A 26097-nucleotide genomic window follows, 5' to 3' on the forward strand; every position below is an offset into this window, starting at 1 on the left:
CAATTTCATGATGAAAATGAAGAGCTTTGTCTTGAAAGTCATTGTGATTTTCTACTCTACTAATGTCTTCGTTAAACTGGAACTGATAAATAACGGATCGGAGGCCATGTAGTTTGTAATCGGACCTGAGGTTAAGGAGAAATAGGCATTCACTGCTTGTTTTTTATCATACAAATTTAGACATTTTTATATAAAACCCTGTAGCAGTGATCTAATCTTTGCTTTTTCATAGATATTCGATACGAATAGGTAACCTTGTAATTTGTAACAATAACTTATTGTTACTCCTTGTATATATGCTCACGATAGACTAATGTGACTAGCCTGAGCGCTTTCGACTCTTTAGTGAGTCTTTTTCAAAGACAAATAAAAAACATAGACAAGACCAACAAATAAAACAGAAAAGCGTTTGTCTGCAAAACTTTACATGGCTGTTTCTACAGGAATTAAACCTTTTAACTTTATTATATTTCAACTAATTTCAGCTTGTTGCTGATGCTAGAAAATATTTGTATTGATCTAGAAATTGATGAGCCGTAACCACATCTGTTATTTTATGTAAATTTATGTAAGCGCAAATTATATCCCGGATATTTAATTGCTATACTAGTCATAGGTTATTAAGCAAATTTAGATAATTATTTAAAAGAGAATGTGTCGGCTGCAAGAGATAATTTATTTGTACATGTTTGTATTTTTTCTAATCTTCTTGGTTTAATCCATCACGAGCAAACACAATATGGTAATCCGAATATAGTCAAGCGCCTCTACTTTCTGTAAGCCTGATATGAACACTAACTTAATTTAACACGATAGCCCTTCTGTAATAGGACACGGAAAGTCACACAGCAGAACATATCCTCAAACATGTAGCATGATTTCACACACACACACACACACACACGCACACCCTACCTCCTCAGACCAATGTCGCCTTCTTTCGTTCACAAAGGAGCTATAACAGCAAAACCCTCAGACACACCTATTGAGGGTGTCAATATCTATTATGTTCTAGACAATAACAATTAGAATAATGAAGAAGAAGACGACGATAATGATAATGACCTTTTTTCTCTTTTTCGTGGGTTTACCGCCATGTTTTCAGCACTTCATTGACTATATATGGATGTCAGTATATTTGTTTGACTAAGAACCCGGGAATAACACGGGAAGAACTACCGACCAACGGGATTCTACCGGCAAGCTTTCTTACATACCCAGGTTAGTTTAGCCGAGACTCGAACCCATGCAAACAGAAGTAAAATGGGAGTGACCTGTAAGGATTAGCAGCTCGGCAACGGGAAGAGGGATGATGATGACAATGATGATTACGATCATATAAATAATTATGGAAAGAAGGAAAAAATGTATTTTATACTATTCATAATAATATAATGTAAATAATATAATATGGTGCGCTAAATATTGTCTCACCATTCACAAATACGCATTCTTAAAATCCTTTGTGACATTTATAATGCAATAAATGTTTCTTGTCTGTTATTTTCAAATTTGTTTAACGTTACATCTCTTTCTTACAACAACCACATAAACATAAAAGCTTAAAAGAGCTGCCTTTACTTTTATTATCTTGCTGCATATTGAATATGTCGACTTTTCTGTTCACGCCAAGCCAATAAATACATATGCATTTTTGTCTCTTCCCCCGATTCCTAACCATTTTGAAATACTCAACAAAGGCAAACACCATAATTATCATTAATGACATAGAACCAACCAGGAAGTTTTATACTTTGTATATTGGCCACATCCTTGTCTTTTGTGACCAAAAAATCCCTGACTGACGTTTATCCAAAAATAGTATTCCCAGAATATGATATTTACGACGATTAGGTCATGCCAGATCTTTAAAGTATTGATAAAGGTGTGTTGTATCCAAAATAAGGGGACATTTGTCCCTGTGAAAAGGTATATATTCTTGTATTTTAGTGTCTTACAAGCACTATGATCATCACATGATAGTGTTGTTCAGACTAAATTCCAGCATCATTTAATGGGAACTGCAACATGGAAAATAGTAATCGAGGAAGTAGGAGGCCTTAAAAGGAGTTGAAAAGCAGTCAAAGTTTGATTGAAATATTCGCTTACTCTGTCACGTGAAGAAGTGGTAGAAATGTTCGAAGACAGATATTATGACAACAAAGTGCTCACAGTAGTATTATTCAAATAGTACGAGGTTGACCATGAAGGGTTTTATCTTGACTGTCGTTGTGATTTCCTATTGTACTTGTGTCTTCTCCAAACTGGAACTGATCAACAACGGATACGAGGGACTGTACGTTGTTATCGGACCTGAGGTTAAGGAGAATTACAACTTAGTTAGCAAAATTCAGGTAATGTGACTAACATGTAAATTTAAATCTACCTTGAAAATCACCTTTATTAAGCAAACACCTTGCTTGCATAATCAATTATATGAGTCCACTGAGCCCTAATAATACGTTCTTTTTGTTTCCATGACAACGTTACAGTAATAAGATTTAAAATTATATGGATATATTGCATTTAACTTAATCGAATGTTATTATCAAAAACATTTTTTGTATTTAGGATCTGTTCTTGGCCGTTATATGTCGATAGTATGAAGGGTCTATGCTACCAACGAAAGGTTCACTGTTTCGAAGTCTCACTGATTCGAAGTCTCACTGTTTGGAAGTCTCACTGATTCAAAGGTTCATCAGTCAAAAAGAATGTTTCAATAACCTTAAGGATCAGTAGTCTGAAGGTGCGTTAGAATATTCATTGGTACGAAAGAAGGGCTAATAGTCCGAAGATTCAACTGGAATGAAACGAAACGGTTATGCGTCCGAAATTTAATTAATAATCGTTGGTTCATTTACCTGAAGAGTCCCTGAAAGAAAATCAGAAAGGAAGTTTAAACATTAAGCTGTCATAACGACACACACACACACACACACACACACACACACACACGATACTATTAAAATTTAGTTGAGTCTATTTAAGTAAGTGATTTTCCCCAAATATATACAAATCTAACTTTAAAGTATGACCACTGAAGGGCTGGTTGACCAATATTGCGAATATCACATGTATGGTCATTGCAGTCGTGTAGTTTTGTCTGATAAAAGATCTAATGATTTATTTTAAATTCACCAAAATTTACTCGTCTCCATCGGCGTTTTGTGTACATCCTCCATTTCGCGTAACGTATATTATTACGGTTTTCCGTCTGTATGTCCGTCCCTCTGACAGTTCGTAACTTTTCCGTATTATATAAATTTTATCATCTGATGGACATTACACTTTACACGAATGTTATTCGCGAGTAAGTTATAAAAACGTCACGTGCAGGTTAGTTCTTAAAATATCCTGAAAAGAAAAGTTTGCTAAAAATAGCTCTTTGTCCGTTATCAAACCTTTCTTTTCTGGACGATAACTTGATATAAATTTGTCCGATGGTAATACAACCTCCTATAAATATTTCTCATATAGGACGGAAATTATTGAGGGGTTGGTTCAGTCAAGGTCTAGATAACGGCGACTTAAATAACTTTTCCCTCCGTCCGTCTGTTAACGTTTTATTTGTTTGATGGCCATGCAACTTCAAATCAATGTAGCTTTCTTTTAGAATACAAACGCCATTGATTTTGGGATATGTACAAGCAAGTCACTGTCACGTTGGCTATATATAACACTTTGCAACAAATATAAACAGTAATAATACAAACAATACAATCCAGTTAAATCCAACATTGAAGACAACTGGACAGCTTTTATAAATAAACTGCAGTCCCCATTTAATTGATTTTTCGTGTATAGTTATATAAATACTTATTATAACAACTTTAATAAATTAAAAAATATGAATGACTATTAGAGTCTTTTATGTAATAGCGTTATGAATGCTAAGAGATGCAGGGATGACCCAAGGTCAAGCATTAACGTTTGAAATTAATCGATGGCTAAGCAAAGTAAAGCAAGATAATGCAACTAATAAAGTAATACTGATAGTATAACTTAATACTCGAACGAAAACAAGATTTAATAATAATGAAACACAAATATTTTATTTTTCCTTATAAATCTAAATCGTTTCAAAAAGGCGTTACATTTTTATGTAACTAATTTTGTATAAAAGAAATAAGACGGTCAATCAGTATTTTCCATTGGTTAGTTTGACTGGTTGCTGTATTGTATTTTCCAATGGCTTATTGGAATGGTTGCTGTATTAAGAGATGTGACGAGGTGCCTTTCTTAATTAATTGAACGTTTTGTTAAACACGATAAATGCCTTTATGTTTTAAAATTCATCTATCAAATGAAACCTAATTTGAGACTCCTTTTCAGATATGTTCCGAGTTTTGAAAACATCAATCCTGCTCAAAGTGACCTTTTTTTGGATATATTCACACTAAGGACACGTTTAGAAAAATGAACCTTTTTCATATATTTTGGATCGAAATGCACTTCTGAACAATAAACATATATATATTGGTAATACTGAATGTTCGAACCAATGAACCCATTTATAAATATTTTCATACGAACTTGTGAACCCTTTTTCAAATATTTTTGATTTATAGACCTTAGGACCTATGAACTCCTCGTTGTCAGAAACCTTCTAAGGAACCTTCGAACTGGGTAACATTTCATATTTTATCTTTAATGTTATGAACCCTCAAATCATAGAACCTATGACCATGGGCTATTGGTCCCAATATTCTTTGAACTTGTGATTCTTCGGAAAAATGGAAATTTGGACTAGAATGTTAGCAAAATAGCACTCTTTTACGAAATAGTTCGGACTTAACGAACTTTCGGAGAAATGAACATTCGGAACAACGATCAGTTACAGATCAAGGTAAATAAAGCTGGATATTCTTCTCCCAAAAGCTTAAATTATTTTGTAATTATTGCTACACTAACCGCCAAGACTCGAACCTTTTCAGTCGCTTGATAGCGAAAAGATCTAGAATGTAAATAGCTGCCACTTTGAATTGTTTTCAAGCCCGTGGTTGCTATTACATTATGATAACTGTATCGACGTCAAATGAATTGATGATGTTTCATCACTAACAGCAGGGCAAATACTGTTTCTGATTATTTCAATCAATTAATCTCCTAAAAATGTGCAGAAAGAACATTAAACCTTAACGTGCATATGTTTCATCGATGGTTGGTACTTCGTTGTGCATTATTGTCAATACCTTTCTTCATGACAACATATTCTTCGCACATGCACATCAGACCGGATGTTCGTCAAACAAACCTAACAAGAAACATACGAACTTTAACCTTTTTGACATTTGCTGATCCCTAGGAATCATACGAACTTTAAGAGTAGGGTAGAGGGGGCAAAACGCCCCATTTAACAACTTTTGGTTATTTACGGCATGATTTACTTTATAATTTTTGCCATTGGACAATTTATTTAAAATATGCGTTACGTTTAACATCACGAATGATGTTTGGCTACAATGAAGAAACTATTTACGAGAAAACTGAAAAATGGTAAAACTGCACCCTCCGGGCCATTTTGCCCCGAAATACATTCAACATCTGTAAAAGTCTGTAAAACTACGGGGATACTATTGAACTGTAAAATCAAGGATTATTCCTATATGGACATTTTATATATGGCAATGATGCTAAAACTACATACTGTTGCATCATTCAAATTAACACAACAATGTGGATAAGCAGACAGCTAGAACAATGCTCAGATCGAATTAGTCCCTTATTTCCATAGTTAATGAAGAAAAAGACAAAGCCCAAAAGCCGTGAATGAGGAGCATTTACCAGGAGGGTAAATTCTTTATTACTCACACTTAACACAGCAAATTTGCATATTGAGGGTGGTGCCACATAATTAATGGCACCACCTGGAACATTCCTTGCACTGCGACCAGGAATCTTCTATTATGGATCATCACTTCCTCCATATTCAGATTCGCAGTTTGCACAACTGTTGTCTTTATATGTGTTGTGTCTGGTGACAAGGTAAGATCATGTTTGGCAACTCAATTTGGACCCGAAGCTTTTTTCCCCTTTTCATGGTCCTCTATACAAGTTGTCTTCATAATCTTAGATGGTTTTCTACCTATCTTTTTGTCTTCTCGACATGTCTACGTCTTTTTCTTCTGCATTTCTTTGTGTTTTGAAACTTTGATTTCATTCCGTTTGCTCCCACTTGCCTGTACATTTCTCTCACATTTGCGTTTTGTATCTGCTATCGTCTTTCTTTGCTTTCAATAAGCATCTTTTTATACGGCAATGATGATAAGTTCATGGTACCTTCTGCTATTTGCTTTCTTGTGCGCTGACTGGATATTCTAGGATTTGGAAAATATTTAAGCATAATGTTTATAAATGCTTAATCGTCTACATTTTTGGCATTCGTTATGAGATACCACTAAGGTATCACTTTCCGTTCTTCTAGCAAGAATAACTTCGTCAAACATTTTCCGATTGCCTGTCTCCTCGACGGCGATGGCGGAGTGATGTGTTTGTTGATTATCAGGTGACTGAGTATAAATTGTATTTGTCTGTCTCTGGATTACCCGACCCATCCACAGAGGCTGTAGAACTACCAGTTAGCAGAAATTCAACAGTTTTGCTTGGTTCGGTCAATGTTTCTGCATTGTCTGAAGTGATCATAACGTAACCAAGCGATTGATCATCAGCTGACCTATTTCCCTCATTCGATGTTGCTGTATCGCCAGTCCACTGCAATAGCTATATGAATGCAACTAATTGTTTTTCAGCTGTCTTGTCCTCTTGACCAGATGTTTCTGCATCACCTGACCCTTCCGACATGACTATGCAGCCAGTAACCAACAGCTGATCAGCTGTCTTATTTGATTCGATTCGATCAGTTGTGGTGACATATGTAGTGCTTGTTGACACGCATTAGGCCTATCATCAGTTACCACAGAAGAAGCAAAATCATCAGCTTTGTACTTATTTGGATTAAATGACCAAAGCCCACAGAGCAGCAGGGAAGTTGTACAGACCAGACGGTTCCAGCAAAATAAAGCTTCCTACGAGAACTTTCTCCGTAGAAGCCTCAGATTTCAAAAATAAACCTTCCCACGAAAAACAATTTGCGTAAATTCGACCCCGAGTGCAATTTTTGTGTGCAAATTATGTCATTCTGGATAAGTAAAAAATACAACTTTTCGGGGGTGGGGGGGTGGGAAAATAATCGGGTGTCGAGTGTGCACGCAAGATTGGGGCTGCAGATCTCATGAATAAATTTGATCAAGACCGATTCGATATCTACTACGCGGATCATGAAGATTAATCGTGATGAAACCATGCGGTGTTGCCTGGGCGCGGCTGAAGAAAATTTTGAATTTGTTTATGTCCATATCGCCGTTGCACCAAGTCTGATGAATATTTCTCAACGTGTGAGTATCAACGCCATTGAAAACTGATAAGATATTGCAATTGTCCCTAATTACCTTTGGAATTTGCGTATATCTCTGTGTCACGTAAATAACATCGGTATTCTTGTGTCTGCCACGCGAGAATATCCTAGCCGGATTAGTTTGCTTATCCAGCATGACATCATCGAAAACAACAAGATTATTAACATCGCCATCTAAATTTTCCACTGATGGAGCTTCATTGATGTCTGTGATGAATTCGATCGTGCCTTCGTCGGTATTGTCGCTGAATTCCTTTAGTACTTGATAACAACGCTGATCATCAACGGACGGTGCAACCAAATACAACTTATCCCATTTTAACCATCGCATTACACTGGTCAACAGTGAAATCATTACTGACTTGAAAAGGCCCTAATCTGTAGTATTTTGGTGTGCCGAACACGAATATAACCGTGAAAAATTTGTATTGGCTCTCGTTTTGAAGATATTCATATACCTCATTTTCTATGTTTCACTGTGTAAATTTCTCCAGTAGGACTGCAGCAACATCCGGAATAATGATGTAACATTGCATAATACCATCATGCTAACATCATCCACAGTTGATTGCATCATTTTCTGATGCAATGCAATACTAATGCCATGCGGCTGCTTAAGTAAGTTGACGTCAGCAGTGTACTATACATGTGTAGGCCTATTATACTAATGCCAGGCGGCTGCTGAAGCTGACGTAAGCAGTGTACTATATAAAGCCCAATCAGATAGGTTCAGCATTTAAAATATTTTAGACGTTGTGCGAGACAGTTCAAGCTACTGTTACATAAAACTTATTATTTTATTCATTTACGTACAATAAAGAACAGTAATGCCTCGAAAGTGTGTTAATACCGCGGACAATTTTTGCTATATTTGTGGGGAAGTGACATTTGCCAACCAGAAGAAAAGTATCAATTCTCAAGTGAAGAAGGCATATCATCTTTACTTCGGATGCAAGGTTGGTGACCAAGACAAGCCTTGGGCTCCGCATATATGCTGTGCTACATGTACAACACAGCTTTCACAGTGGTTGAATTGCAAAAGGTCATCAATGCCGTTTGCAGTCCCAATGGTGTGGAGAGAGCCAAGCAACCACCTAAATGACTGTTACTTCTGCTTGGTTCCTCCTCTTTCCGGCGGAATAATGAAGCGAAAGAAGTCGAGAATAGTCTATCCAAACATTCCGTCTGCATTGAGACCAGTTCCACATGGTGAGGGACTTCCTATTCCAGAACCTCCAGCAGAATATTCTCTTGATTCATCTGACGAAGACAAAGGTGAGTCGACCTGTTCTTCTCCTGGTCCATCAGCATGCAGTGATCCAGATTTTCACTGCGGTGCATCATCAACCCCACACAGAATAACACAGGAAGAACTAAATGACCTGATTCGTGATTTGGACTTATCAAAGAACAAGGCAGAATTGCTAGGATCAAGACTCCAACAATGGAATCTTCTAGAAGAAGATGTCACAATTACTGCATATCGAAAGCGCCACCAGCAATTGGAGCCTTTCTTCAGAAAGGAAAGTAATCTGATATTCTGTTCCGATATTGAGGGCCTCATGAATGCTTTAAAAATCACTCATGACCCACAAGAATGGAGACTATTTGTGGACTCTTCGAAACTGAGTCTCAAGGCTGTGCTTTTGCACAATGGAAACATTCTTCCATCTATTCCAGTAGCGTATGCTGTCCACATGAAAGAGACATACGATAACTTAAGGCAGCTACTGAATTCCATTGAGTATAACAAGTACAGCTGGCACCTCTGTGGTGATTTGAAGGTAGTTGCCCTTTTAATGGGACTGCAGCAAGGATATACAAAATACATGTGTTTCTTATGCGAGTGGGATAGCCGAGCAAGGGAAATGCACTACATGAGGAAGGAATGGACTCACAGGCAGAATGTAGCCATTGGAGAGAAGAATATCCAACACCCAGCTCTGGTTGAGGCTCAGAAAATCTTGCTACCACCCCTTCACATCAAACTAGGTTTGATGAAGAACTTCGTGAAAGCCATTGACCGGACTTTGCCAGCATTCCGATACCTGCATGAAAAATTCCCTCGACTCAGCGAAGCAAAGATTAAAGAGGGAGTTTTTGTGGGTCCTCAGATTCGAGAGCTTTTCAAAGATGACCGGTTCAACAACTTGCTGGAAGGTGACGCGAAACAAGCATGGAATGCTTTTCGCCTAGTTTCTACAAACTTCCTCGGAAATGTTAGGGCAGAAAACTATAAGGAACTAGTAGAAGACATGTTGATGAAGTATAAGAAACTTGGCTGCAATATGTCTCTAAAGATTCACTTCCTTCATTCCCATTTGGATTTCTTTCCTAGCAACTGTGGTATTGTTAGTGATGAACACAGCGAACGTTTTCATCAAGATATCGCAACAATGGAACAAAGATACCAGGGAAAATGGTCCACTACAATGCTGGCTGACTACTGCTGGACACTCCTCAGAGATGCTCCCGAACAGCTGTACAAGAGACAGGCGAAGAAATCTAAGATGTAGTCAATGACTTGATTTTTTATAGGTAGGCTATTACAGTTGACCTTTTACTATTGGAATGCATTTCGTTATGTAAACATTAATTTCTTGCAGATTACAAAAAAACTAGAGCCAATTTTGCAATTTGACTGTCATATTCGTGTTCAGCACATAAAAATTGATAAGAATTGACTAATTTTATTTCAGTAACATGACTTTTGTAAAAATTTGTTGTCCAGTGTTATCAAATTTAGCAACAACTGCGTCTTTCCAGAACCGGACGGGCCAATAATTATCATCCTTATCGAATTCGGTAACACCGCGTTGTGTTTCACCTGCTCGCGTCGCTTCGTGGCTGAAAAATCAATTACATTCATGTTACTAGAATACATGGATCTATATTGTGTTAAGTGTCGCACGCGCACAGCTACGATAAATCCAACCGAAATCGTCACACGCAATAACAGGAACGCAATTGCAGGAGAATGCGAAGTTTGTAGCACGCGAAAGTTTAAATTTGTAAAAAAAAAATAGAAGAACCGGAGGAGACATCACAACCTCCTTAACAAATCTACCTGGAGCTCCTTGGGCGAAATATCCCGGAGAGAAGCATCTGCCAGGATATAATTACTGTGGACCCGGTACGAGGCTAGATATGAGACTCAACAATAATGATCAACCAAATCCCGGCGAAGATCCAGTAAACGCCATCGATAACGCGTGTTACTATCATGATCTTGCGTATCGTAGCGGGGATTTACAACAAAGACATCTCGCTGATATTAGGTTAATTCATGCAATAGACGCGATTCCTGACAAAAGTTTCAAAGAGAAATTGGCAACTTGGTTGATAAAAGGCGCGATGAAAGGTAAATTAGTATTCGGTGCTGGTAAATAATAATGGAGCAGATATATTATTCTCCGCGAGGATTCTGGCGAGGAAAATCAGCAATTGCCAAACTCGCCAAGGCAGCAAAAGTAAAACAATCCGTTGCTGAATCGTGGCTATCGAAACAGGCAGTCTGGCAAATTTATCTTCCTCCGCCTAAGAAAATATCATATGCGAGTTTCTCTGTCAGCGTCCCTAATGAAGTCCATCAGGCTGATCTTATGTTTCTTCCTTACGATACCGTCGACGGAGTCACATATAAATACGTGTTGACGGTTGTTGATATCGCTAGCAGATACAAGGAAGCGGAACCGTTATCGAATAAAACAGCAACAGAGATTGCTAAGGCATTTAGCGAAATTTATTCACGATCTCCATTAACATGGCCGAAGCTTCTCCAGGTTGATCCAGGTCGAGAATTTCTTGGCGCGGTTACTTCACTGATGAAAAAGAATAATGTTAAAATCCGTCGCGGTATTGTAGGTGTTCATCACAATCAAGCTATCGTTGAGAGATTCAATAAAACTCTTGCAGAACGATTTTTCGGATATCAGTACGCGCGCGAATTTATTCAAGATAATCGATCTCACGATTGGGTAACAAGATTGCCTCATGTGATTAACGCGCTAAATAACGAAGTAACTCGAATAATAGCAATGAAGCCCGCAATTGCAATCACAAAAACAAATATACCACTAAAGCGAAGTTCCACAATTCCGCCTGTGCTAGGTAGTGTTATTGTAAGATATTTATACAAGGAAGGAGAAGCTGAGGGAGGAAGAAAAAGAGCAACTGATCCAACTTGGAGTGTTACGACACATAAAATATCAGCTGTAACAAGATCGTCAGGAAGACCAGCAATTTATTTCTTAGATTCGCTAGCGCCACAACGAGGATTTACCAAAGAAGAATTACAAATAATTCCGAAAGATACTCAACTACCGCCAGCATCGTTAATGTGAAATTTAATTCTACCTAACTGAGATAATTTTCTTACTCGAGACACGGCTAGATAAACTAAATTTGACCAAGAAATTCTATCATCGACGATCCAAACCTGGCCATGTACAGTCAATCCCTGCGATGAATGTATCGTTGTTGCGTATCCGAGTTTCCATGGCGATCTTTCTGCGTTTATCGCATCATTGACAAGATTGATATCAACGAAAATAATATCGTTCAAAACTAATATTTTTTCTTCTCCGCATGGCAAAATAACATTAATATTTTGTTTCCTGGTATCAGCGGGCCTGTAACACAACGGTACCTGTAATGTTGGAAATTTCTCACAATGAAGTTTGAATAACATTTCCTGAATAACATCGCGAACAATTTTTCTGCTAGCAACAATCAGATGATCTGGACGCCACAAATTTAGAAAAATATCCATCGGAGTCTCGTCAATTATTTTTCTCATTACATCGCATTGAAACTTATTCGGTTGTAATCGAATTATTTTCTTAAACTCGGTCAGTAAAATATCATCAGATCTATAATCAGCGTCGATTTCCTCGTAATAGTCAACGAAGTTTCTGAGCCATTCATGAGGAGATTCACCATCAATAGGATCGGGTTGACCGTGATCTCCGCACATTACCACAGCGGTATTTTTTCCTTCCAGCCAACCCAGGAATGATTTTAACACAACTAAATTTACCGTGCAAATTTCATCAAATATTATAATCTTGTTGATATATTTGTTTCCCATACGAGCCGAATCCCACAATCCACCGCTGTATTTGAAATAACTGTGATACGTGCCAGAATTAACGCCGCGTTGTCTTATTTCTCGCGCTAATCTATGAGTTGGAGTCAACACAACCATATCGGATTTTGAAAATAAATTTATCGCTCGTGTTGTTTTACCACTACCACCAGGACCGTTCATGTATACAAATTTATTTCGTGAAATCGGATCGAATGCGGATGCGGCCGTTGATACTTCATCGCATTTATCTTTATGAAACTTATCGCAATCTTCAACATCCGCGTCCTCACAGTAATCTAGAATATCTTCGTTTTTTATTCTCCAAGTTCCCCAAGATCCATCAGTGATTAAATTTTCTAATCTACACTGATATTTCTTATCTATATAAAATGAATCCGTCGCAACCCTTACCGCGATATCAGAAAATTTATTTATCATTGACAACAAATTTATACTGACGTAGGCGAGCATTGACGATCTCAAATGCGTATACTGCGCTGATTCCCCATCGAGGTAACTAATCACGGTACCTAACTTCGTTCCATCAATAATAATATTTTCTCTGTTGCAGAATATTCCTCTCGACACTGTATCGGCGATAATAAAATCCATCTCGGCATCATTGATAAATAACCTAGCGTGTCGGTGTTTATGATCAACTGATCCTCCTTGAGTAAATTTACCAATTATTTTTCTTCCGATATCTTTCGCATTTTCACAATCCGTTGGCAACCACACCTCGGTCTGCTTTCTATACGATATAATCGCCTCGCTTACCGTCAACGATATTAACATCGACGAATCCAGCATATATCTCAACAAAACCGTAGGGACCCATCTTCGTTGAGATAAATGCCGACCAAACCAAATATAACAAATTTTATGTAAATTTTCAGCAAGTTCGAACGAAGTTACGTGAGCGAATCCTGTCATGACAAAATCAGGTAACGGTCCGTTAATTGCAACTCTCGTCATCTCGCTGGTGGGATGACCAAATTTAGCAAAGTAATCTGCACAATCACCATATCCGAGAAAATTTCCAGGATAGCATGCGCTCATATCAACAGAGATCATATCTTCGAAATAATACTTGGTATTCCATAATCCTCCATGGCCGTATTCGATACAACTAAGTTGAATATCATTGAGAAATTCATTCCTTGTAGGTTTCCACGAATTTCTCTCTCTGGCAGCGTGAGCAGCAACAGATGGAACAGTAAAGCAGTTCGTTAATAGCTGATCAGGATTTGTCGAATATTTCTCCGCGATATTTTTCATCGATTCGTGTAATATTTCATCTCGGTAAATATCTCCTCGCGGCAGGATAAACTGATCATATTTTTCTTCACTCGAGAATAACCAAACCGATATTGGATCAGACGCGGCTAATATTTTGATATACCTAAACATTGCATCGGAATTATCTTTTGCAGATTCCACGGGATAAAATTTAACAGCGCGATCTCGCGGGAATATCATTACCGACTGCGACCACGCATGTGAATTATGATCAACAATTTCGATTGGTGTTCCTCGAGAATTATACGGCGATGAATATAATATTTCTCCCGATAGTGTTTTAACCGTGATAGGAAATTTAAGTTTCGTGCTCAACGCAGCAACATCGTCAATCGATGCACCATCAACAACTGTCTTTGCCCACGTGTTAATTTTATCCAATCTTAATTGAGTCAGACCAGATCCTCGTCGTGCGTTTTTCATGTGCTCGATAACGCGCTCGGCAACGCAATTTATCATCGGTGATTCTTTCATCGCAGGTAGATTTTTCATGTCAGGATTATTATTTAGCCGATAAATTCCATAAACAACAGCACTAGATGGATATGCCCTGGTATAATAAGGACCGTCAATTCCCAATAATAATCCTGGTTTCGAATTTTTATCAAGAATAACATTTTTCTTACCGCCACGTATTGGATCTCGTTTATCGCGAATAATCCAAGTGTCGTCAGGCATTTGTGCGATGAATTTTATTCCAAAGATAAATCGCTCCTCGGAATGCGAATTTTTTATATGCTCGATTATCTTCTTGGCCCGTTCCAGATTCATCGTAGCATCAACAGAATTAGTTTTCCATGTCGACCAAACATGAATAGCTCCATCATCGAAGAATTCCTTCTTCGCACGATCTACCTCTGGAATGATATATTCTGCCTCATCAAGATCAAATGCATCCATTATTATATTTTAGACAAATGTTTAAATTATATAATGCAATGCAAATGGATAACAGTTGGATCAACAAAATCATGCGATAAATCCTGCAGAGGTGAATATTGCGGAGCTCATATTTATGCAATTCGACGAGGTAGTAAAGGACCACAACGATGTTTAGTTTGTCAAGTTGGCACTCGAGGAAAGACACGATTGTGTTTGTCCTGTGGAGGGAAAAATTATCGTGAGTTACGGAGATATTATGAAAGAAAATCTTCCTCGATAATAACTTGCGAAGAAGATTATATTAATCGATTCAAAGCAAATTACGATTTAAACAAACAGAATATCATATATGGAAATGAAATTGACGATTCCTGTAATGAAAATCACGAACGAGTATAGATCACATCCAACCATCAGTGGATACGAGGCATCATCAGATGGTACTGTCAGAAACATAAAAACGAAGAATCGTGTTGGTTTCGTTGGTAAATTTGGTTATCTTGCCTTCACTGTCAACAAAACAAACAAACAAAGAAAAACGAATTATTATTATCACCGGTTTATATTCGAGTGTTTTTACGGACCAATAGAAATTGGACTTGTCATCGATCATATCGACGGAAATAAATTAAATAACAAACCTTCCAATCTCCGGGCTGTAACTCCAAGTGATAATAATAAATTTGGTAATACCGGCAAATATCCGAAATATGCGAGGGCCGTCAAATCAGTAAATCAAGCAACAGGCGAGGAACTCGCCTTCGAGTCGATGAGTGCAGCTGCGAAATATTTCGTTATTGACTCACATTCGGTACAACGAGTTGCAGAAGGAAAATATAATGCAACGTTTTCTTATGATGCTGATGCGTGGATTAAATTCTCCTATACTCGAATAATATTTGATTCGGAAATCGAGGATGAAGAATAATTGAATATTACAAAATTAATATAATGAATGAGGAAACTATAAACGACATCATTGGAGCGATTGATGATCTGAAGAAAAAAATAAATCTTTCATCGGAGTTAGACACGAATAAAATTCGATCGGAATTCGAAACAATTGTTCAAGGAAAACTTGAATACAAATATACGCTACCGTCGGAGTATAAATTAATAAAGAAAATCCAGATTGCGATATACCAATCACTTTCGACAGTCAGCGATGATCGCGTCGAGGATTTTGTTAAATTATCGATGTTGGTGGAGAATGCTAGATTGATTTTATCTGACGCATATGAATCACGAAAAATTACAAGTTCGCGTGTCAGACAGTTGAAAAGACTTATCGATGAAAGTAAAATTAGGGAATCTTCCGATTCCTGAATATCTCCACAAAACAAAAAAAAAAAGATTAATTTTGAAAATTCCCCTGGTTTTTATTTATTTTTTTCGCCCATTTTTTCCCGTGGACAGATTTACGATCTTACTAGCAAATTGATACTAACAGTTTCTCCTCGTATATCAAGTAAATTTCCTTTTTGATCCGTTAGTTTGAAATTTATTCTCGTCAATAATCGATTATGACATCGCAGGTAGAACGGATTTACCGGCTCCTTTATTATCAAATAACCAGGAGAGGCACTAGGTGAAAACGAATACAAAACAAATCCCTGATGGGCTTGATTCGACATTGACGCATCAACATTATAGCTGCCCTCGACAACATCCGCGTGAAGATAAATCGCGATAACTTCCGTTATATTAACGATACCCGGCGATATGTGCCGTCCACCATTAGTCGAATCGTTATTGTGTTTGAGAATCAATTCTGAATGTACTTTTTTAGTCCATGCGGCATGTAATTTCGGAAATAAATCATCAATGGTATCAGTGACGGATTTTCTCATCGCATCAAAATCAGAATTGGGAAATTTGAAATTTGGTAGCGTTTCATTGGTTAATTCAAATACTCTCATGAATTTTTGTTTTTCTCCTGAGTTTTTGATCAACTCGAATTTGCTGATAGGAAGAATATAATCGGCAATTGATATATCGTCGACTATCGCCTGAATAAACATACTGTGATAATATTCAATATCATTCGCAAGCTGATTTAAAATCTTCACATGTTTTATAATTTCGCTACATGAACCAGATTTATTTAGGATGCATTCATGAAATGATCCGCGCAATAAATTTAATTGTAATTCGTGTTCTTGAATAAACTCGTCTAGAGTTCTTCTTACCAAGATACCGTCTATGGGGGCTATTATCCTGTTAATGTGGGTAGCGTCGAAGATTTTCACATCTGGGGGAATTTTAGGAAGAGGTAACCACGAGAGAATTCTTTCGTTAATAAAAGTGAAAGCGAACATTACTAGATTAAATTTGTGGTTATTCATGAGATTGATGGCGCTGTGGATCAAAGGTTTGTGTTTTATATCTCCATACCATCCTTCGTTGGTGGTAAAATCTTCTTTTTTTGGTTCCGGTAGTTCTGGAAGAGCTTCCTCGTACCAACCTGGAATAATAACATCCGATTTTTTTGGTTCTACCAGAGGTGCGACCTCGGGCCAACCTAATATGTTTCTAATCGATGATTGGTAAATATCAACAATATACGGTGATTTCACTTCTATCATCGATGACAACGTCGGTTCATGTGCAGATATCTTTATTCCCGGAGTAGCATCGCCGGTTATATTTGATATTCTAGTGATAAACTCATTATTCAGCTGATCAATTTCATAACTGCCCGTTGGTATACCAACGACGATCCAATCAGGTGTTCCATCGGGTTTATTTTTATTTGCAAAAACAAGTGAGTTGTTTGACATCAAATTACCAAATGATTTCGATCTAACATTGGGCCAGCTATTATAGACGCGCAATTGTGTTAACGCAATTTCGTTGACGCTGATTGGTGTTGAAAAATTAATGCTAAATTCTGGTTTCGTTGAACTTAGCGATATTAACGTCGTTGTCGGCGGCGTCGTGTTTGTCACGATCTGGGTTAGCTCGGACATTATTAATATTCATTTGTTCAATCTCCGAGTAAATACTGATCATTGCAGAAAATTCTAGATCGGATATAATACCGTCGTTGAGACTCTCAGAAAGTAGCGATGATAATTTCGAGTATGCGTCATTGATCTTAGTTAGTTTACTTTTGTACGATGATAACTTTTCACTTGTGCACGAGGATATCTTTTTTGCGATGATATTTAAAACACCGGCGATTGTTGTTGTTGATGATATTATTATTGTTGCTACAATTGGCGCGATTGTTGTCACAACGGATAAAATTATTCCTGCACCAGCGACCACAGCTGATACTGCGTAAACAGCAACATCAATAGTAACTAATCTACGCTGATATTTCTTTATTTTTATCTGATAATCGTCGAGGAGTTTTTTTAACGAATCCTGCCATGATCGCGCCTGATTGTAGCGGTAATCAGATGCGGTCATTTATTAATCTACGATAACAATTACGGATTATTGCGTATATTCGGATAAAAATTCGAAAATTGCAAAATAATTCACCGGTCCCATGGTGGTTCTGTCTGGCGGTTCTAGCGTGAATGTTGCATTGCTATATTCACTTAACGAAATAATAAAAAATCCAGGGCAGAATTCATAAATTTTATAATTCTGATCCGGTTGTACCTTAAATTTTATATCGGAGATAATATGTGCTCGATATACGCCAGCAATTGGCGCGGTAAAGCTAAATGTGTTATTCTGGGGTATCCAGGTAAGATTATTTATGGTTAACACAAATGTTAGATTGCATCGTATAATTCTATCTATCAAATGATCTGGCACATAAAATTTCGCCAATCTTGGGATATTCAATGACGATATTTTTGTGTTGATATTGTTAATTTTTGTGGTTGTTTCGATAATTTCCCTACCTAATTGTTTTACGTCAGTGGCGTGACCAGTTTTATCGACGGATTGGTCAATCTTTGCTGTTGCAGCAAGAAGTTTCGTGTTTAAATCTCGAATTTCTCCGTCGTACGTTGATATATCTAACTTTTGACGCGCCAATTCACGTACCACGTTAATTTCATAGTTGATGGATTTTATTTTCTCATCTATTTGTCCTTGCATCACGTTAATCCCCTTGGTAAATTCAGGAACAACAACATCGCCGAGTTTAATAATTTCCTCGTTGATTTTTTTGCTGAGATCGTCGATTGATGGTTTCTCACCCATCGAGATATTTATCTTGGTAATTTCCTCGTTGATGGATTTTACTCTCTCGATGAGATCGCTGTGTGTAGTTGAGGAGGTATCGATGAATTTTTTTATATCCTCGTCGAGTTTTTTATTGAGATTTTTTGATACTTCCTCGAGTTTTTTAAGATCATTATTTAGCTTGTTAAATCTTTTTGTTATTTTTTCCTGGAAATCATCCTGTGATGCCTTATCGGTTTTTAGAAGTAACGCCGCTGATAGCTCGTTATTTTTTTGTTTTATATCCACGAGATCGGCTTTTGGCGGAAACTCTGCGATGATATCGTTAATATCAGCGATAGATTTTAATACCAACTCCGATTGGCGGGTAAATTGACCGATATGATCGTTATATTCTTCTCGCTTGATTATATCAGCTATTTTTACATTGCTAGTTTGTAATCGCCCTTCTGCATTTTGAAATACAGCAACCTCGCCAGGATCCACCTCTGACAATGATAGAAGATTGTTAATATCGCTCTTGGTTGCGAATTTTGATGTATCAATGTCGACTGCCTCCCTTTTTTCTTTCCTAAAGAGGGATCTACCGTAAATGTCAACCATGATATTTATCTACGGTATATTCAAATAAAATTTTGCGATAAGGGTTGGATGATTTTGAAATTACATCAAGGACGTTAATTGACTCTGGACCGCATATTGGTGGATCCGTTAATGTTTGTGTTGGAAGCGTTGAATACCAAACCGGAAGTTTCAACGAAGATACATATTTGATAAATTCGTTTGGTGGTGCTAATCCGTATGAATCAAAATAGACAACTTCGCGAGGATTAATCGCGTAAGCAACCCAATGTGTGCCAGGACCGGTATTATCATCGAGATTTATTATTCCTGTCTCGGTACGATTCGGTTTATCCGGTAGTTGATCTCGCATAAATACGCCTCTGAAAAATTTTATTTTCTTTTTTTTTGCTTCACTTATTAAATCTAAATTTGAGGCTGGTAGGCTCGACTTAACCCGGATCCGTACGGGGGTCGTCTTAGATAAAGGCCCGATCCTTGCTTTTGTTTTAATAATCCTATGAGGTGAGGGAGGAGAAATCCTCCCTTTTTTTTACGATATCTTCCTCCGGTAACTTTTTTTGCTATTGCGGAACCTATCCCTCCAAGCGCGCCTAATCCTAATGCTTTTGCACCTGCTATTACCGCGGGTATAAGCGCGGCCAATGGAAAAATACCACCTGTTTTTACCATGTCTCTGATGGCTCCTATGGAAAGGCTCACATGAACACCAGTATTTGCTGATTTGGCCTTAGAGAAACGTTCACGTTGACTTTTGCTCAACGATAGTTTGTTAGGTCCACCTTGAATTTGATCGTTTTTCAGGGTTAGTTTCATACCACATCGTTTTGATATCGCTGATTGGAGCTTTTTCATCTGACCCGGGGTCAGAGTTACACTAACGTGTTCGTATGGCATATTAATAACCGCTTAATCTAAATTTGGAATTTGTTACATGTTCTCTACGGGAGCGTCTATGATTCTCATTCTACCACTGATGCTTTCCAAGATCATTGTTCTATCACTGAGAATAACCGCGAATACCTTATATAAATTATTTCCTGTTCGAATTCTAGCTTTGAAATGAATATCGACGACGGATTGTTTTACCAAATCGAGATGCTCCAAGGAAAAGTAATAAATAGGATAAAGTTTATTAAAATCTAGCTGTGATATTTGCAATCCAGTATCAATATTTTGATCGCGACCCATGAAACTTAGCAATCGATGATATGCGCGAGCTGTCGAATAATTTTCAAAATTGATGGATATTTCCTCGGATGGTTCCTGTTGGCCATTTACTCTCAGTGACACGTTCGTTGCGTTGATATTATCGAATATCATATGGCTATATAATTGATGATATCTTCGTGTCTGCAAAAAAGCGACAAAGATATGCCGTGGTGCAGAGGTACCTTGCTGCGATGCAATGCGCCAAGTAAAATCACCATCAATATCAGTAGTTGTTGAATCTGTTGTTGTTGTTAGCCATGACATGATAGATTTACCACCTTGATTCATGAATGATAATAATTTTTCTTCCACGATTATTGATGGAGTTATCGCTGGCATCCACAAAGTAAATTTGGTTAAATTTACCCTACCGGCATTTACGGCATCTCCGACTTGTATCACGTTTGTTTGGTAATTGATATCACCCTCTCGCCAAATAGCATCATCACTATTTCCTTTTCTAATAAATGTTACGGTATGCTTCGCCCCGTAGATAATTTTTCTGAAATGCCTACAAAATCCGAATATATGAGATAATGGAATAGCACAAGAGAATCTTCTACGTTGTCCTTGTAGCATAAATTTTCGCGTGGCAAATCCGAGATTGTAATCATTATTAGTGCCAACAGGGAGATCTTGGATATTTGCATTGAGGGCTGGGGGAGCGGCACGATCGTTGGGTTGTCTGATATCAAGCTGTCTACTATCGGGACGATCAGAATTATCTTTGGCAAACATCATACCCGGACCAGCTGATCTAGTAAAATCATCCGAGTATCTCGCTAGACCTATTATCGTTGTTGCTAAGTCAACATCATTGGTAATTGACTCAATTTCTCTTCCATCAATCGTGTAAGTGGCACTCTTGAATAATGCCATAATACCGTTATTGACAAATCCGACTCTAAAATCTGCTCCATAGAGGGGATTAACATTATCCGTTTTAATAATTTCCCCGGTAACTTCGATATATGCCTCAGATGGAAGAAAATATCTTGTTGTATCGTGAACTTGAATTTCCAGGCGATTATCAGTATTTGGTATCACTGCGTCATACGAGAAATACTGGAAATCTTTCACTGATGTGTCTCTACCTACAGGCTCGTCCATGTCGAACACTTCGTTTGACACTCGTGCGAACATTTATTATTAAGAATATCATCTAAAACGAAGACCACTGCCTGAAATGAAACTTGTATTAGCAACTTCCCTTGCTAGATTTGTATTAGCAACTTCCTGCGCTAGATTTGTCTTAGCAACTTCTTGTGCTAGATCATTTATTTTTTTATTTGCTGCGTCATTTATGGCTTTACTGACTTCAGGTGGCATTTCTCTGGTGATAGGTAATTTGACGGGTTGCTTTTTACGAGTTAAACTTAATATTTTATTTTTGACAACATTAAAACCCTTACTGGCCAAATTACCGATACCAGAAACGGCAGTCTCGCCGATCTTTCCTATTGCTTTTAATCCTAATTGTTTGATAGCGGGTCCGATTTTAGGTACTATTCGTGTTACGAGACTTCCAATGATATCGCCGAATCCGTTACCGTGAATATATTTGTACACGGGCAATCGAGAGTTTACTATGCGGACCTGCTTAGGTCTGCGTTGATGTTTGTGAACAATCATGTTATTTCAATTGTATTGATTTAATCGATGAGTTCATCGACAAACTCTTTATAAATGTGAGAATCAATGATGCCACCGCGAAATAATCGCTGACAAATATCTGATGCTTCGTTGACTACCTCACGGGAGTTATTTCCGGCTCGCTTTCCTCCGATTAATACTTCGAGGCGAGATACATCATTGACAACACTGTCAGGGCAAACTGTATATCCGCTACCTGTTTTTGATTCCGGAGATTGTAATGGCGTTACGTAGAATACTTCATCTGACGGCGTTGAAGATTTCTTCTCCTCCTCTGCTGACCCTGGTGATGTCCCTGAAGACGACCCTGGTGAATATTGTAATATTGGAGATGAGCGGGATCTAGAATACGCCCCGGCCTCATCTCTCGGGACATTCCATTTTTCTGGGGGGGAAGGTGTTTTTGGTTTCCAGTTTGTCGATGTTGGTTCTGGAGGTGCGGGTCGCCAGGAGGGGCGCTCTGTAGAAGGATACACTCTTTCACGTAATTCAGGAAATTGAGGGGTATGGCGAAGATCAAAGGAGGATGATTCAGAACTATCACTTTTGGGTGGTGAACCCTTAGGTGATGAACTTTTACTTTTGGGTGACGAACTTTTACTTTTAGGTTGCGAACTTTTACTTTTAGGTGGCGAACTTTCCTCACCTGCAGGTAATGAAAGGGGAGTGGGACGAGGAAGAAGAGGTAGTAAAGCAGAAATTTCTTCAAGTGATGGTTCGTGTTTGTGGTATGTTAATTTAGAAATAAGTTCCTCTGTAGGATTATAATATTTTTTAGGACTAAACTTTTTAGGACTAACCTTTTTAGATGTTGTTAAAGTTGATGCTCTTGCTTTTCCCTCTGATAACTCTGTTCTGTATTTAACAACATCCGATAAAAAATCTAAAAATTTTTCATCTTGAAATTTTACTGGTTTTCCTGGATTACCAAAATAAATTATTGCCTGCCAATCAAAATCTTTGATTTTATCAACATCAATATCTTTACGCAAAAGGAATCTTTTATTGCTCGGAGAATCATCCGCAGCCATCATAATTTTTGATCCATAATCTTTGGTTAAATGCAACAAATTTTTATCCAAATAATTATCCGCTGATATACTAGGATCAATTTTAAACGAACTACTAGCCGGTGATGATTTATATTCGGGTACAATTATCGGTTCATCACTCTGATCTTTTTTCTTTCTTGATTTTCTTTCCTTTGGTCTAGCTCCTAATTCCTCTGGTTGAATTATTGGTTCCTGCGGTTGAATATCTTCCTGTGGTATTACTTTTCTCCCTCGTGTTTTAGTTTTTTCTTTCTTCTCCTGTTGTTTTCTTTCTTTCTCTTGCTGTTTTCTTTCTTCCGCCATTCGTTTATTATAATTATATCTATCGTCTGCTGCTTCTAAAAATCTTCTAAAAATGGATCCCTTTCACTTGCCTGTGTTTTTCCCGCATAAATTCTATATAACGGACCAAACCAACTATTACGACTTCGATATCTTCCTCTTCCTATATCAGTCAAATATTCATTTCGAGTACTAAACATATCTTCCGCAAGTTGACCAAATTGATCTAAACTATATATCGTAGATAGCGGTTGTGATATTATATTCCATCCCTCATCGGTGAAATTTTCTCTTAAATCATCGATATTAAATTTTCTTTTTTTTACTCCCGATTTTCCTACTCTAGGTTTTCCTAATCCAGGTTTTCCCTTACTACTTATTTTATAAGCAATTGCAGGTTGTCCCCCCTGTTGCGCTGCTGCTGCTGCTATTGCTAATCGCTCGGGTAATGTTCGTGATTGTTCCTCAATACCTTTCAACATAGAAAAGATTCCCCTTTTCCTGGTATCTGGATCTTTTTCGTCGCCATGTACAACTTGTTCGATCGTTCCGGTCACTGGCTTCAACCATTTTGCCGAAGTTTCTGAAATTCCATGTTGTACATCTTCGTAACCACGAACATTTCTCTTAAATAATTGTTTTGTCGGAATGAGCTTCTTTAATGCAGCTAATTGCTCTCGCGCTAATCTAGCAGAATGAGGTTCTCCAACTGTACTAGTTTTCGGACTCATCTTATTTTCAACTATATTGTTTTAATGCGAGGTAAAATTAGTATCTGCAGCCCCAATCTTGCGTGCACACTCGACACCCGATTATTTTCCCACCCCCCCCCACCCCGAAAAGTTGTATTTTTTACTTATCCAGAATGACATAATTTGCACACAAAAATTGCACTCGGGGTCGAATTTACGCAAATTGTTTTTCGTGGGAAGGTTTATTTTTGAAATCTGAGGCTTCTACGGAGAAAGTTCTCGTAGGAAGCTTTATTTTGCTGGAACCGTCTGGTCTGTACAACTTCCCTGCTGCTCCCACAGCCTTCAAAACCAGTGCCAGCTTTCTGTAGACTGGCAGATCGGTTAGATGCTGAAAAATATAACTTCAAATGCACTCATTCGTCTCCCTGGATTGCTTGTCATCCAGTTTCCAGGCTCCAACTTGCAAGCACTTTTTCGTGCCTTGAATAATGTGACATAAGGAACCTGAATCCGACGTGTGCAATGGGCAGGAAAGGTTATCAACACAATCCCTTTCTAGTGTGCATAGAGAACAGCATCCGACTTTTTCTTGCTGTGGTGCCCATCAAGAAGAAGGTGGAGAATCCTTCTTACATTTCACAAAACAAATGAAATATTCCAGCCATTGCAAGAAAATATGACTGCCTGTCCACCCACTTCGGCTACACAAGCTCAGTGCTCAGGCTCGTGCGCCATTCATCAGTGATGGAACCATTCGTTTACGTGGTTAGATAAATGCTGGCGGTGCAAAGGTACCGGTGGGATTCATGGCACATATTACACTAATAGCTTCACTATGTTCACCGCTTGTAACTGTACCAACTGATCTAACACCTTTTGATGCAATGATGTTTACTGGCTTGTGGACAGTACTAATGCCTGTTTCATCCATGTTCCATATTATATGACCGCCAGCAAGTGTTGCGTCAAGAGATTCTTAGTATACTTGGTAAAAGCTCACTGCTCTGCTGATACTGGTTGCCTCTGGAGCTGTAATGGCTAGATTTGGATGTCTTTTCATAAAGCCTTTTAGCCAATCAATACCAGTTACAGGGCCTTGAAATGGATGGTTTTTAATATTTAGATGAACAGTTAAGTCCAAATAATGCCTTTTCTATGGAATGGATGTGCTCAACTAGAAGTAACTCATAATCAGGCTTGAAAACAGTAGTCTTACTTCCCAGTTTTGACACTCCACTTTGCTAAACATTCATAATTATATATAAATATATATATATATATATATATATATATATATATATATATATATATATATATATGTGTGTGTGTGTGTGTGTGTGTGTGTGTGTGTTTGCGCGCGCAAACCTTTAGCTGGAATTCCATAATTTCAGGCAGCAGCTTTGAGTGAAGTTCAAGAATGAATTGCTTCAAGAGTCGCTTTTAGAGTTGTTGTCCCATAGTTTCCTCAATTAGTTTTCCTTCTGTAAGTTCGCACTATCTACAAAACAATAGTGTAGAATAATTATAGGCATATGAACGGTTAGTTAAAAAGTGTACAAGATTTAAACAGTTATGGGCTAACATGCCCCCTCTACGGCGCGTTTTGTCCCTATAGTACAGACAATTTAACGATAGGCGGAATTAACAACTGCTGCGAGTCATGAAATATACATAATGCATCTGTATACTAAGTTGTTTAAAAACATACGTACTCTGTTTTCTTTAGGTAGTTCCAGTCAAACATAATGCAAACAAATGGATTGAACACTTTTACGGAAGATGCAATAAAAA

General features: G+C 37.8%; 1 protein-coding gene across 1 annotated transcript; it reads left to right on the forward strand.

Moving 5' to 3' along the window:
- Nucleotides 1–1880: 1880 nt before the first annotated feature.
- On the forward strand, nt 1881–24957 carry LOC149799306 (uncharacterized). The gene is made up of 3 exons (XM_089958178.1): nt 1881–2354; nt 22906–23005; nt 24866–24957. The coding sequence occupies exons 1-3, from the start codon at nt 2205–2207 to the stop codon at nt 24955–24957; spliced, it is 342 nt and encodes a 113-aa protein (XP_089814304.1). The 5' UTR covers nt 1881–2204.
- The last annotated feature ends 1140 nt before the right edge of the window (nt 24958–26097 follow it).

The sequence above is a fragment of the Sinohyriopsis cumingii genome, chromosome 5 (genome assembly GCF_028554795.1).
Source record: "Sinohyriopsis cumingii isolate HCF-2022 chromosome 5, ASM2855479v2, whole genome shotgun sequence".
Taxonomy (NCBI): Eukaryota; Metazoa; Mollusca; class Bivalvia; order Unionida; family Unionidae; genus Sinohyriopsis; species Sinohyriopsis cumingii.